A 13185-nucleotide genomic window follows, 5' to 3' on the forward strand; every position below is an offset into this window, starting at 1 on the left:
TTTTCAGAAACAACCTTTAATGAGTCAGGATAAAAACCATCTGGTGCAGGGATTCTTCTTTCAAATGGAGGAAATTCAGAAGAGACGAGAAATTTCCCACCATTATAAGAATTCCATTGGAGGCATACTGAAGCAGCTCAGAAAATCAATGTATCCACTCCTATCTTTCATTCCTTTTGTCTTCCTGCCCATCCATGAAAGGAAGTGAAAAAGAAATGTTGCAAAGAAGAATAGAGAGACGATAAGGTTTTCGTTCTACAGGCTGAATGTGCAAAATGTAAGCTCTCAAATGAGATTAAAAAAAATGCAGCCTTGCTTATAAAAGGCGAATGGGTCCTGGACATTGCACTACAGACGCGGGTGCCTGCAGGATGTCTTGAGGCAGGTGGGTGGAAGTGTGAGGAAGCCACCTGGAAGAGGGAGGACAGGGCCCAAATCAGACACAGCTCTCCATCCTCCCTAAACAGGCTCGCCTAAGTGACACTTCCTTGTGTCCCAGGAAGTGACGATCAGCCAGTGTAGATGTTGTGACTCGCGGGTCTCACCCACTCCGAGGGTGCTGCAGGGCGCCCAGAGCGAGACGTCTTCCGCCGGCCCCATTCCCGAAGAGGCCGCGCCGTCGGGGGCTGAGACCCACTTGTACTGAGTCTCCAGCCGCCCCCCTAGGCTGCTGGCGCTTCTAGGGGCTTCTGTGCTTTTTGCCAAACTCTGAGGGTGACCCTGAACCCAACGGCTCCCTAGAGAAGGGGACTGACAGAGGGCTCAGGCGAGGACAGGGATTGAGAAAGCGTGGAAACGGGGGAGGAGGAGTAGAATTTAAGAATGGTAAAAGTCCCGAGGTAGGAGAAAAGGAGGGGTAGGATCCAGGGTAGGATTGAATCCAATTCTTCTCCAATGAAACGGACAAAAAAAACCAAACAAACAAACAAACAAAAACAGAAAGAAAGAAAAAAAAGCCACTTATTCACATCAGCTCGCTCTCACCCTCAACCCGGCAAAAACCAAACACGAATAAAAATAAAACCACCAGAGGCTCTTAGACGACCGTAAACTCTGCGGGTGGGGCACGAAACAAAAATAAACACAGGGACAGGCGGGCAAGAGAGCGCGGGAGGAGGAGGAGAAAAAGGAGGAGGAGGAGGAGGCGGCCCCGCATCCCTAATGAGGGAATGAATGGAGAGGCCCCCTCGGCTGGCGCCCGCCCACCCGGCGGCGGCCGCCAAGTGCCTCTGGGCGCTGCGTGCCGCGCCCGCTGCTCCGCGCGCAGCCGGCTCGGGCCGCTCCTCCTGACTGAGGCGCGGCGGCGGCGGTGGCTGTGACCGCGCGGACCGAGCCGAGACATTCGCGCCGGGGGCTCGGGCGCCGCCGCCGCTGGGCCCCGGGCGCGTGGATGCGGCTGGGTCGGGCGGCGCCGCACACCTGAGGCGGAGAACGGGGCGCGGCGCGGGCGACGCTGTCAGGGCCGCGGTTCCTGACGGCCAGGACGAGCCAGGCAGTGATTTGAGGCACCGGGTTCACCTTCACCCATGGTCCGGAGAGCCTAGCGGGGCTCGCCGCCGCCTCCCGGCTCCCCTTCCACGCCTCCCACCCCTCGGCGCCGCATCCTGCCAGCCTCGCCGCCCCGCCAGCGCCGGGCAACCGCCTCGCCCGAAGCCCTCCCTCGTTACTGTCCGCATACCCCGGCGGCGCCGCCGCGGGAAGCGGCTCCCCCTCCTCTTCCTCCGCGTCCTCTTCCCTCTTTCCCCCGCCGGGGCCGCTTGTTGCACCGCCCCGCGGCCTGCGGGAGCCGCTCGCCCCGGCCTTGTGCTCGCGTCCGCACCCCTTTCCTGTCGCCCCCGGGGCCCGCACCACAGCCCGGCCGGCGAGACCCCGGCCAGACCCCGCTGCCCGCACAAAATGTCGGCCCGGACGCCATTGCCGACGGTGAACGAGCGGGACACGGAAAATGTGAGTAACCGGAGCCTCCCTCGGGAGCAGTGGGGGCGAGACCCTCTTCTGATCCCCACTTCACCCGCGCTTGGGCCGTCCCCCGTGCCTCGGCGCGGCCACCCGCGGCAGGGTCTCCACCTGGAGCCCGGCATGACCCTCACCCACTGCTCAGCCCTATTCTTCATTCCAACCCCATTTCGCTTGTTTCCCCTCAAGGGTGAGGGTGGGGAACCGTAAGTGGCGCCCTCTCGCTCGGAGGTGGTCCTCCAGGGGCGGATGGGGTGATGGAGGGCAGAGAAGCAGAATGGGATGGCAGAGTGGGCAGTCAGGATTGCTTTATTTCTATCTCTGTATTCTGTGCCCCCACCCGAATGAATGCTTGCTTTACAATAGCAGACGAGCCGGCTACCTCTCACACTCTTGCTTTTCTGGATCTTTCAATCCTTTGCACTCTCCCCTCCTCCCCCCGCATTGCCCCATGACTTTGCTTTTTGTAACATTGTGTCCACATTTTGGGTCATGGGCACCAAAGGGAGAAGGATGGGAATGGAAGTGGAGATGTGTGCGTGTTTGTGTATGAGTTTATACTGCTGTGACACTCTTAGTAGGGATGAGTAGAAGAATTTCACGAACAGCATCTATGGCCCTGGGGTTACAGCAAAATGTTGAAAAGCCACATGAAGCCAAGGGCTTTTTAATCTCTTCCTTAAGTCAGTGATAATGATGCAGGGCAGGTTTTACTTTAAATATCTCTCCTCCTTGAAGTGTCACAAGGTGCACATCTTTAAAGGAGGGATTTTCTGTGTCTTTGATCAGATTGCCCTCTGGAGCTGTTATCAAGATGCAGATGTGCCGGGCTTTTAAACTCTTGAAAAACGAAAAGAACAAGATCCCTTGTATTTCCACCTTCTGAAAAGTACAGTTGTGTGTGTGTGTGCAAGTTCCTTTGTGGGAAGGTTTTCTTGTTTTTGTTTTTGTTTAAAACACTCAAGACCTGTAAATAGGGCTTGGCTGATTTTCCGACTGATTTTAAGGACCTAGAGGGGTACCAAGTTTTGGTCAGCTGTCCAGAGCTCTCTGTCTAGTTATCTCATCAGCCGTCCAGCTTTTGATGTACCACTGACTTCATGGGGTTGGTAAAATAAAATAACGAAGCGCTTTGGTGTTCTTAGACAAAAGGCATGAGAGAAAGGATACAAGCTCACTTCTGAGTTGTTGGAGGGGTATAAACAGATGATTTCATCTTAGGAGGGAAGCACAGAAATTTAATATAATTATACAAAGAGAGAAGAAATTCTAGTAAGAGACCATTGTTAGAGGACCTGTGAAGATGTTTCAGAGTATGCTTTTGTCTTCTCTAGCGCCGTGCATTTAAAATGGGAAAGATAGTGTAAGGCTGCTGCTATCATAAATTAGAACTTCATTTGCATCATAACTATTTTAGAAAATATAATTGATACATAATTTTGATTGAGAGATTGAACAAGTTCAGAGAAAAAGATGGATATTTTGGTTTAAGTTGGTTTTAAAGCCGAGTTGGCACAGAATTTTTCTAACAGGAGCACTAAAAAAATGCCTGTCATTCAAGAGTGTGAATGAAAAGTATGACAGATGATAACCTTTGTTTTTATTAGCAAATTACTGTATGTGTTAACCCAGGAGGAGTGGAAAAATACATTGTTTTTATTTTCTTTTAGATTTTGAATAGTATAGCTTTTCTCATACTTGTATGAATAAGGTACTTCATAAAGACATGAGATATAATTATAGAAATATGCATTAAGGAGTAGCACAAAATGCAGCTTCTCATGTAAGAACACACAAAAAAAGGATTTTAAAGCTAAGCAATAATAGTATGATAAATTTTGTTGTGAGTACCTTCTGAAAATGACTATGCTGTATAAACTGATTTGCTGTTTCTGAACATGTTATTTCAAAGTCACTTTTATGGCCTTGTGCCTTATTGTGTTGTACATAATGATATCTCCATTTAGCTTACTTTACCCACATCCTTATTTTCTCCTAATTGCTGTGGAAAATATCTATTATACGACACCTGTCAATTAATAAGTATGCACTCAGCATGTTCATTTTTTAGGTAAAGGGTTGGGAAGGGGGTACAGAAGTAGTGTTTAAGATAAGGTCTCTCCCTGCAAGGAGCTTACAGAAGAGATAATAATCCCAAACAAGTAATGTATGGTAGAAGACATTGTGTAAATAGGGCTAAATTGGTTTATAGGTGTTATAGGTGTTTATCAAAGAGGCCACCACTGATGGCTACGAAATCACCATTGGTGACTCTCTTTATTCTCTAGTTGGTAGTAAATGGCATCATCCGTTTTTACTTCTCATCGATGAAATAAAGTAACAAACCTGCTTGTTAGCTAATATATTAATGCCAGTATGGCAGCCAAAATGTATTTTTGTTTATAGTCATTTTCAATTACATGACATATTTTTAAAAATAGTTACAAAACTTTTATATTCATATGACTATTAAAGGGTTCTAAGTCCTTTGGTATATCAAGGACACTAACTAAAAACATTTTATTTTCCTTAGAAATTAAAATCAACAAATACAGTAATTTAAAACACCATCTTGATATTTCGTTGTCGTTTGCAGTTAATATAAACATTTCTTTGGTCATCCATATAACGTATTTGGATTTTGTCTCCTTGGGAATATATAATATCTACCCTTCTCAGTGTCACTAATATATATTCAGGATAAATAAAAATCCCAAAAGAGGAATATTATAGCACTGATCTCTTATATACTACTACTATATATAGTAGAATGAGAAAGAATTGCTTTTCTCTAAGAACAGTCTATGTGTACTTTTTCAGGAGTATTTTCTTTGATGAAAGATTTGTGTGTGCCTTGTTAATAGGCCTCAACGGGCTAAATACAACAGGACAACCAATGATTAACTTTTAAGGCAATAAACACTTTGTAGTAAAGTAAAAAAAATGTGTTGCAGATAATAGAATCTATGCAAAATGTGTTTGATTTTAGATTATAAACAGTAAGTCCAGAAAAAGAGTAAAAAAGATTTCTCTTTTTTTCTTTTGTTAGATTTTATTTGGATAATTCCACCATGGATATAGATAATATATTATCATTACTCTTACATGTTTTTTAATGAAACAAGAAAAAAAAATTTAGTATTTGGGAAAAACTCCGATTATGCTAATTATTAATGGGTCAAAAATGCTCAGCCTAGCTTTCTGTGATGAAATTTTGATCGGTATGAAGAAAACTCTTTTGACTACTTCTTGGGATGTTTTAAAATTGAATTCAGTTAGACTAAAAAGCCTTTAATAAAAAAAGACTCCATGTTGAGTCTTGTGACATACTGAAATTCATGGCGGTGATTATAATGATTACCTATTGTAACTAAGGTTGCCATCAGTAGTTTGTCTTTTGAGAATCATTGTTAATGGCATGAAGAAGCGAGAGGAAAGCATGCCTTTGTCACCACCCTTGGATTTTCTGTGCATCCTTCACATGTCACAGTACCTATCACATAGCATCTAATTGCCTGACTTTGTCTCCCTTAGTCTGTGTTGCCAGTGCCCAGCACAGTGACTAGTACTAGTATATAAGAAATCAGTGCTGTAACACCCCCTTTGAATTTTTTCGTTTATCATCAGAATATATTGGTGACATTGGTGAGGGGTAGACATTACGTATTACAACCTGAGAGGCTGAATGAAGCCTTCAGAGAGAAAATTTAGTGACCTGCCCAAGGTTAATAATTCTATCCTTCAAGGTGAATAATGAAAATCTGACACCTTCCACTATTACTGTACTCATGCTGTTACTTCTAGAAAGTGTTTTTTTGTTTTCTTTTGTTTTGTTTGTGTCGTAAAGATTTTAGAAGAGTGGCTCATGCCTCTAATCCCAGCACTTTGTGGGGCCGAGGTGGGAGGATTGCTTGAATCCAGGAATTCAAGACCAGCATGGGCAACATGGAGAAACCCTGTCTCCACTAAAAATACAAAAATAAGCTGGGCATGGTGGTGTGTGCCTGTAGTCATTCACAGCTACTAGAGAGGCTGAGGTGGGAGGGTTGCTTGAGCCCAGGAGATAAAGGCTGCAGTGAGCCAAGATCACACCGCTGCACTCCAGCCGGGTGACAGAGTGTGAACCCTTTTTTTAAAAAATAGATTTTAGAAGAGCATATGAAATGGTATAAGATACTTTATTAGAGGAAGAACAGGGTATGCCGTCCCTATCCCTACTTCTGAACCTTTATTGTTTCCTGTGTGGAGTGCCTTGCACTTGTTCCTTCATATCAAATTTACAAATCCTTTATGGCTTGTCTCATTGTTTTAACAAGACTTCTGAAATGATTGCAGCTAATATTGTTGTTTGTTGTAGCTGAACAGTGGTGGATGTATATAGTCCACATCAGTGGTCTCTAAAGTGGGTGTGCAGGGCAATACATTGGAAGAAGAAATGTATTTAATGTCTATCACTTCACTTCTGACCTACATGCTATTATTACGTCTTTTTTTTTTATAAAAATCCAGTTCATATAGAATTAGACACATGATTTTAAAGTTATTATTGTTGTTGTTATTATTTTTCTTCTTCCATCTCATTGTTTCCTTTGGGTGTCATTTTCTCTTTTCCTGATGAATATCTGTGGAAGTTCTTTTGGTGCAGGATTGTTAGTCATGAACTTTTTTAGATCTGAAGACATATTTTGCCCTAATTCTTAAACGATAGCTTTGCTTAGTCTGTAACTCTAGGTTGATAGTTTGATTTCTTTCACCACTCAGAAGGTAGTATTCCATTGTCTATTGATATACATTGTTTCTGTTCAGGAGTCATCTGCTATTTGGTGTGTGATTCTGTCTGTCTCTATCTTGTGTGGATTCATATGTCTCATCAGTTATGGGAATGTACCAACCATTATGTCTTTGAATGTTACCTTACCTCTGTTCTGCATAGTATTTCTGGCACTGGTTAGATGTGCTAAAATTTATCGTTCTATCCTTCATGTTTAACCTGTCATTTATTTTTTTCCTCCTATTTCACTGTTTATCTGTACTCCAATCTGTAGTATAACCTATACTATAGTTAGCATATATGTTTAGATCTTTCTTCAGCTGTATATAACCCTGTTAACCAATCTGTTGAATTTTTTTTCATTGTGGTAAAAAGCACACATCAGATACACCCTTTTAACAAATTTTTAAGCGTACAGTACAGTATTTTTGGTGGGGAGGGAGTAGATTTTAGTGGTGGTAAGGTGGCAATTTTATTTTTTTATTTTTTCATGTCTTATTTTTTATTTAATTTTATGATATGTATTAGATCTATTAGTGCATATTTTGGGGGTATATGTGTTAATTTGATACATTCATATAATCAAATTAAGGCAATTGGGATATCTATCACTTTACATATTGATCTTTTCATTATACTAGCAACATTAAAATTATTCTAGCTATTTTGAAATGTACAATCGATTAGTTAACTATAGTCACCTCAGTGATCTATTGAACACGAGGTCTTTTTCCTTCTAAGTGTATGTTTATACTCATTAATCAATCTCTCTTCATCCTCCCCTGCCTACTAACCCTTTCTAGCCTTTGTTAACCACCAGTCTACTCTCTATCTTCATGAGATCGCTTTTTTTGCTCCCACATATGAGTGAGAACATATTTGTCTCTCTGTACTTGGCTTATTTCACTTCACATAATGACCTCCAATTTCATCCATAGGCACAATATTGTACAGCATATCTCTAGAAATTTTTCATCTTGTGTGACTGAAACAGTGTACATATTGAACAGCAACTCCCTATTTCCCTTTCTTTCCAGACCCTGGCAACCACCATTCTTATTTTCTGTTTTGATGAGTTTGACTACTTTAGATACCTCACAAAAATGAGATCATGTAGCATTTATCCTCTGTAACTGGCTTATTTCATTTTAGCACAATGCTCTTAAGGTTCATCCATGTTATAGCATATGACAGGATTTCCTTCTTTTTTATAGCTGAATAATATTCCATTGTATTATGTACCTTGTTTTATTTATCTGTTTATCTGCGGGTGGACATTTGGGTTGATTCTGCTTCTTGGCTCTTATAAATAATACCTCAGTAAATATGGGAGTGCAAAGATCTCTTCGAGATCCTGATTTTAGTTTTTTGGATAAATACCCAGAAATGGTCATATGTTAGTTCTATTGTTGGGTCATATGGTAGTTCTACTGGGTCAAATGGTAAGTCTATTTTTAATTTTTTGAGGAGACTTCATATTGTTTTTCATAGCAGCTGCAGCATTTTACATTTCCACCAACAGTGCACAAGGGTTGCAATTTCTCTACATCCTCACCAATGTTTATTTTCTATTTTTATTTTATTTTTGTTTTGTGGTTTTTAAAATTACAGCTATCCTAACAGTTGTAAAGTAAATATCTTACTGTGGTTTTGATTTGCATTTCCCAGATGATTTGTGATGTTCACCATCTTTTTATATACCTGTTGGCCATTTGTATGTCTTCTTTAGAGAAATGTCTATTCAATTCCTTTGCACATTTAAAAATCAAGTTTTTTTTAATCAAGTTTGCGTATAGTTTTGCTCATACTGTAGTGTGCTTTTTCACTCTGTTGTTTTCTTTGATGTGCAGAAGCTTTTTAGTTTGATTTAGTCCTGATTGTCTATTTTTGCTTTTGTTGGCTGTGCTTTTGATATCATATACAAGAAATCTTTGTCAAGACCAATATCATGAAGCTCTTCTCCTATGTTTTCTTCTAGGGATTTTATAATTCAGGTCTTAAATTTAAATCTTTAATCCCTTTTGAGATAGTTTTTATGTATGATATAAAATGAGGGTCCAGTGTCATTCTTTTGCATATATATATCCATTTTCCCAGCACCATTTGTTGAAAAGACTGTCCTTTACCCATTGTGAATTTTTGGCATCCATGTTGAAAATCATTTGACTGTGTATGCATGGGTTCATTTCTGAGCTCTCTATTCTGTTCTTAGTGTATATCTCTGTCTTTAAGCTATTACTATACTATTTTGATTACCATAGCTTTGTAATATGTTTTGAAGCCAGTAAGTGTGAGGCTTCTAACTTTGTTCTTTCTGAAGATTGTTTAGGCCATTCAGGGTCCTTTGTGGTTCCATATGAATTTTATAATTTTTTTTTGTTTCTGTAAAAAATGCCATTAGGATAGTTCTTTGTTAGTGCATAGAAATGTAACTGACTTTTGTATGTTGATTTTGTAGCCTGAAACTGTTGAATTTGTTTATTATTTCTAGCAGTTCTTTTTTTTGGTATTTGGAATCCTTAGGGTTTTCGGCATATAAGATAATCTCATCTACAAACAGTGATAATTTTGCTTCTTTCTGATTTGGATACCTTTTATTTATTTATTTTTTTCTTGTCTAACTGCTCTGCCTAGGACTTCTAATACTATGTTAAATAGAAGTGGCAAGAATGGGCATCCTTGTCTTGTTCTTGGTCTTAAAGGAAAACCTTTGTTTTCTACCAATGAGTGTTATATTAGTTGTGGGCTTTTTTTTTTCCCACACAATACATTTTATTTTATAAACTACTGTGTACATTTTATACAATTATGACTATTTTCCATGCCTTAAGTTTCTAACCTTATCATTTGCAATGGCTACATTAGAGTGGGTGAACTAGCATTTATTTAACCAGTCCTCTCTCTCTCTTTTTTTTTGAGATGGAGTCTTATTCTGTCACCCAAGCTGGAGTGCAGTGGCGCAATCTCAGCTCACTGCAACCTCCACCTCCTGGGTTCAAGCGATTCTCCTGCCTCAGCCTCCCAAGTAGCTGAGATTATAGGCACATGCCAGTAGCTGGGATTACAGGTGCACACCACCATGGCCGGCTAATTTTTGTACTTTTAGTAGAGACAGGTTTCGCCATGTTGGCCAGGTTGGTCTCAAGCTCCTGACCTTGGGTGATTTACCTGCCTCAGCCTGCCAAAGTGCTGGGATTACAGGCGTGAGCCACTGTGCCCGGCCCCAGTCCTCTCTTGTTAGATATTGAAGGTTTTTCCATTTCTTTACTGTAAATAACCTTGATGAGTATCTCCATAGATAAGTCTCTAAGTGTATCTATTGTTATTTTTCAATTTTTAAGTTCAGGGGTACATGTACAGGATGTGCACATTTGTTACATAGGTAAACATGTGGCATAGTTTGTTGCACAGATCATCCTATCACCTAGTTTTTTTTTTTTTAAATTTAAGTTTTAGGGTACATGTGCACAATGTGCAGGTTAGTTACATATGTATACGTGTGCCATGCTGGTGTGCTGCACCCATTAACTCGTCATTTAGCATTAGGTATATCTCCTAATGCTATCCCTCCCCCCTCCCCCCACCCCACAACAGTCCCCAGAGTGTGATGTTCCTCTTCCCTGTGTCCATGTGTTCTCATTGTTCAATTCCCACCTATGAGTGAGAACATGCGGTGTTTGGTTTTTTGTCCTTGCAATAGTTTACTGAGAATGATGATTTCCAGTTTCATCCATGTCCCTACAAAGGACATGAACTCATCATTTTTTATGGCTGCATAGTATTCCATGGTGTATATGTGCCACATTTTCTTAATCCAGTCTATCATTGTTGGACATTTGGGTTGGTTCCAAGTCTTTGCTATTGTGAATAGTGCCGCAATAAACATACGTGTGCATGTGTCTTTATAGCAGCATATTTATAGTCCTTTGGGTATATACCCAGTAATGGGATGGCTGGGTCAAATGGTATTGCTAGTTCTAGATCCCTGAGGAATCGCCACACTGACTTCCACAATGGTTGAACTAGTTTACAGTCCCACCAACAGTGTAAAAGTGTTCCTGTTTCTCCACATCCTCTCCAGCACCTGTTGTTTCCTGACTTTTTAATGATTGCCATTCTAACTGGTGTGAGATGGTATCTCATTGTGGTTTTGATTTGCATTTCTCTGATGGTCCGTGATGGTGAGCATTTTTTCATGTGTCTTTTGGCTGCATAAATGTCTTCTTTTGAGAAGTGTCTGTTCATGTCCTTTGCCCACTTTTTGATGGGGTTGTTTGTTTTTTTCTTGTAAATTTGTTGGAGTTCATTGTAGATTCTGGATATTAGCCCTTTGTCAGATGAGTAGGTTGCGAAAATTTTGTAGGTTACCTGTTTACTCTGATGGTAGTTTCTTTTGCTGTGCAGAAGCTCTTTGGTTTAATTAGATCCCATTTGTCAATTTTGGCTTTTGTGGCCATTGCTTTTGGTGTTTTAGACATGAAGTCCTTGCCCATGCCTATGTCCTGAATGGTAATGCCTAGGTTTTCTTCTAGGGTTTTTATGGTTTTAGGTCTAACGTTTAAGTCTTTAATCCATCTTGAATTAATTTTAGTATAAGGTGTAAGGAAGGGATCCAGTTTCAGCTTTCTACATATGGCTAGCCAGTTTTCCCAGCACCATTTATTAAATAGGGAATCCTTTCCCCATTGCTTGTTTTTCCCAGGTTTGTCAAAGATCAGATAGTTGTAGATATGTGGCATTATTTCTGAGGGCTCTGTTCTGTTCCATTGATCTATATCTCTGTTTTGGTACCACTACCATGCTGTTTTGGTTACTGTAGCCTTGCAGTATAGTTTGAAGTCAGGTAGTGTGATGCCTCCAGCTTTGTTCTTTTGGCTTAGGATTGACTTGGCGATGTGGGCTCTTTTTTGGTTCCATATGAACTTTAAAGTAGTTTTTTCCAATTCTGTGAAGAAAGTCATTGGTAGCTTGATGGGGATGGCATTGACTGTATAAATTACCTTGGGCAGTATGGCCATTTTCACGATATTGATTCTTCCTACCCATGAGCATGGAATGTTCTTCCATTTCTTTGTATCCTCTTTTATTTCATTGACCAGTGGTTTGTAGTTCTTGAAGAGGTCCTTCACGTCCTTTGTAAGTTGGATTCCTAGGTATTTTATTCTCTTTGAAGCAATTGTGAATGGGAGTTCAGTCATGATTTGGCTCTCTGTTTGTCTGTTATTGGTGTATAAGAATGCTTGTGATTTTTGTACATTGATTTTGTATCCTGAGACTTTGCTGAAGTTGCTTATCAGCTTAAGGAGATTTTGGGCTGAGACGATGGGGTTTTCTAGATATACAATCATGTCATCTGCAAACAGGGACAATTTGACTTCCTCTTTTCCTAATCGAATACCCTTTATTTCCTTCTCCTGCCTAATTGCCCTGGCCAGAACTTCCAACACTATGTTGAATAGGAGTGGTGAGAGAGGGCATCCCTGTCTTGTGCCAGTTTTCAAAGGGAATGCTTCCAGTTTTTGCCCATTCACTATGATATTGGCTGTGGGTTTGTCATAGATAGCTCTTATTATTTTGAGATATGTCCCATCAGTACCTAACTTATTGAGAGTTTTTAGTATGAAGTGTTGTTGAATTTTGTCAAAGGCTTTTTCTGCATCTATTGAGATAATCATGTGGTTTTTGTCTTTGGTTCTGTTTATATGCTGGATTACATTGATTGATTTGCATATGTTGAACCAGCCTTGCATCCCAGGGATGAAGCCCACTTGATCATGGTGGATAAGCTTTTTGATGTGCTTCTGGATTCGGTTTGCCAGTATTTTATTGAGGATTTTTGCATCAATGTTCTTTTTATATATGGTCTTTTTTATGTTGATGTAATTTTTTTCCATTCTTATTTTGTTGAGTGGTGTTTTTAATCATGAAAGGGTACTGAATTGTGTCAATGCTTTTTCTGCATCTATTGAGATGATCAGGCAATTTTAATTTTCCTTCTATGAATGTGGTATATATCACATTGATTTTTGTATGTTGAGCCATCCTTGTATCCTAGGGATAATTGCCTCTTGGGCGTGGTACGTGATCCTTCTAATGTGCCGTTGAAATTGAATTGCTAGGTTTTTTTTTTTTCCGAGAATTTTTATATTGATATGCATTGGGGATATTGACTTGTAGTTTTCTTTTCCTGTAGTGACTTTTTCTGGTTTTTTATCATGGTAATGCTGGCTTTATAAAATGAGTTAAGAAGTATTCTCTTCTCTTCTTTTTGGGGGAGAGTTTGAAAAGCGTTGGTTTTAATTCTTCTTTAAATGTTTAGTATAATTCACTAGTGAAGCCATCTGGTCTTGGGCTTATTGTTGTTGGAAGGTTTTTGATTCCTGATTCAATCTCCTTACTAGTTATAGCTTTGTTTAGATGTTCTATTTTTTCATAACTTAGTTTTTGTAGGTTTATTA

At 40.4% G+C, this 13185-nt stretch overlaps 1 protein-coding gene across 4 annotated transcripts in view; it reads left to right on the plus strand.

Moving 5' to 3' along the window:
* The first annotated feature begins 1203 nt into the window (after positions 1-1203).
* Positions 1204-13185, plus strand: part of MARK1 (microtubule affinity regulating kinase 1) — a 136040-nt gene continuing 124058 nt past the window's right edge. For all 4 annotated transcript variants that reach the window (XM_019030673.4, XM_019030682.4, XM_004028427.5 and 1 more), the window contains exon 1: positions 1204-1947. In XM_019030673.4, coding sequence (XP_018886218.2) covers positions 1897-1947 — 51 coding nt within the window. In that variant the 5' untranslated portion in view covers positions 1204-1896. The remainder of the gene's footprint in view (positions 1948-13185) is intronic.

The sequence above is a fragment of the Gorilla gorilla genome, chromosome 1, assembly GCF_029281585.2.
Source record: "Gorilla gorilla gorilla isolate KB3781 chromosome 1, NHGRI_mGorGor1-v2.1_pri, whole genome shotgun sequence".
Classification (NCBI taxonomy): Eukaryota; Metazoa; Chordata; class Mammalia; order Primates; family Hominidae; genus Gorilla; species Gorilla gorilla.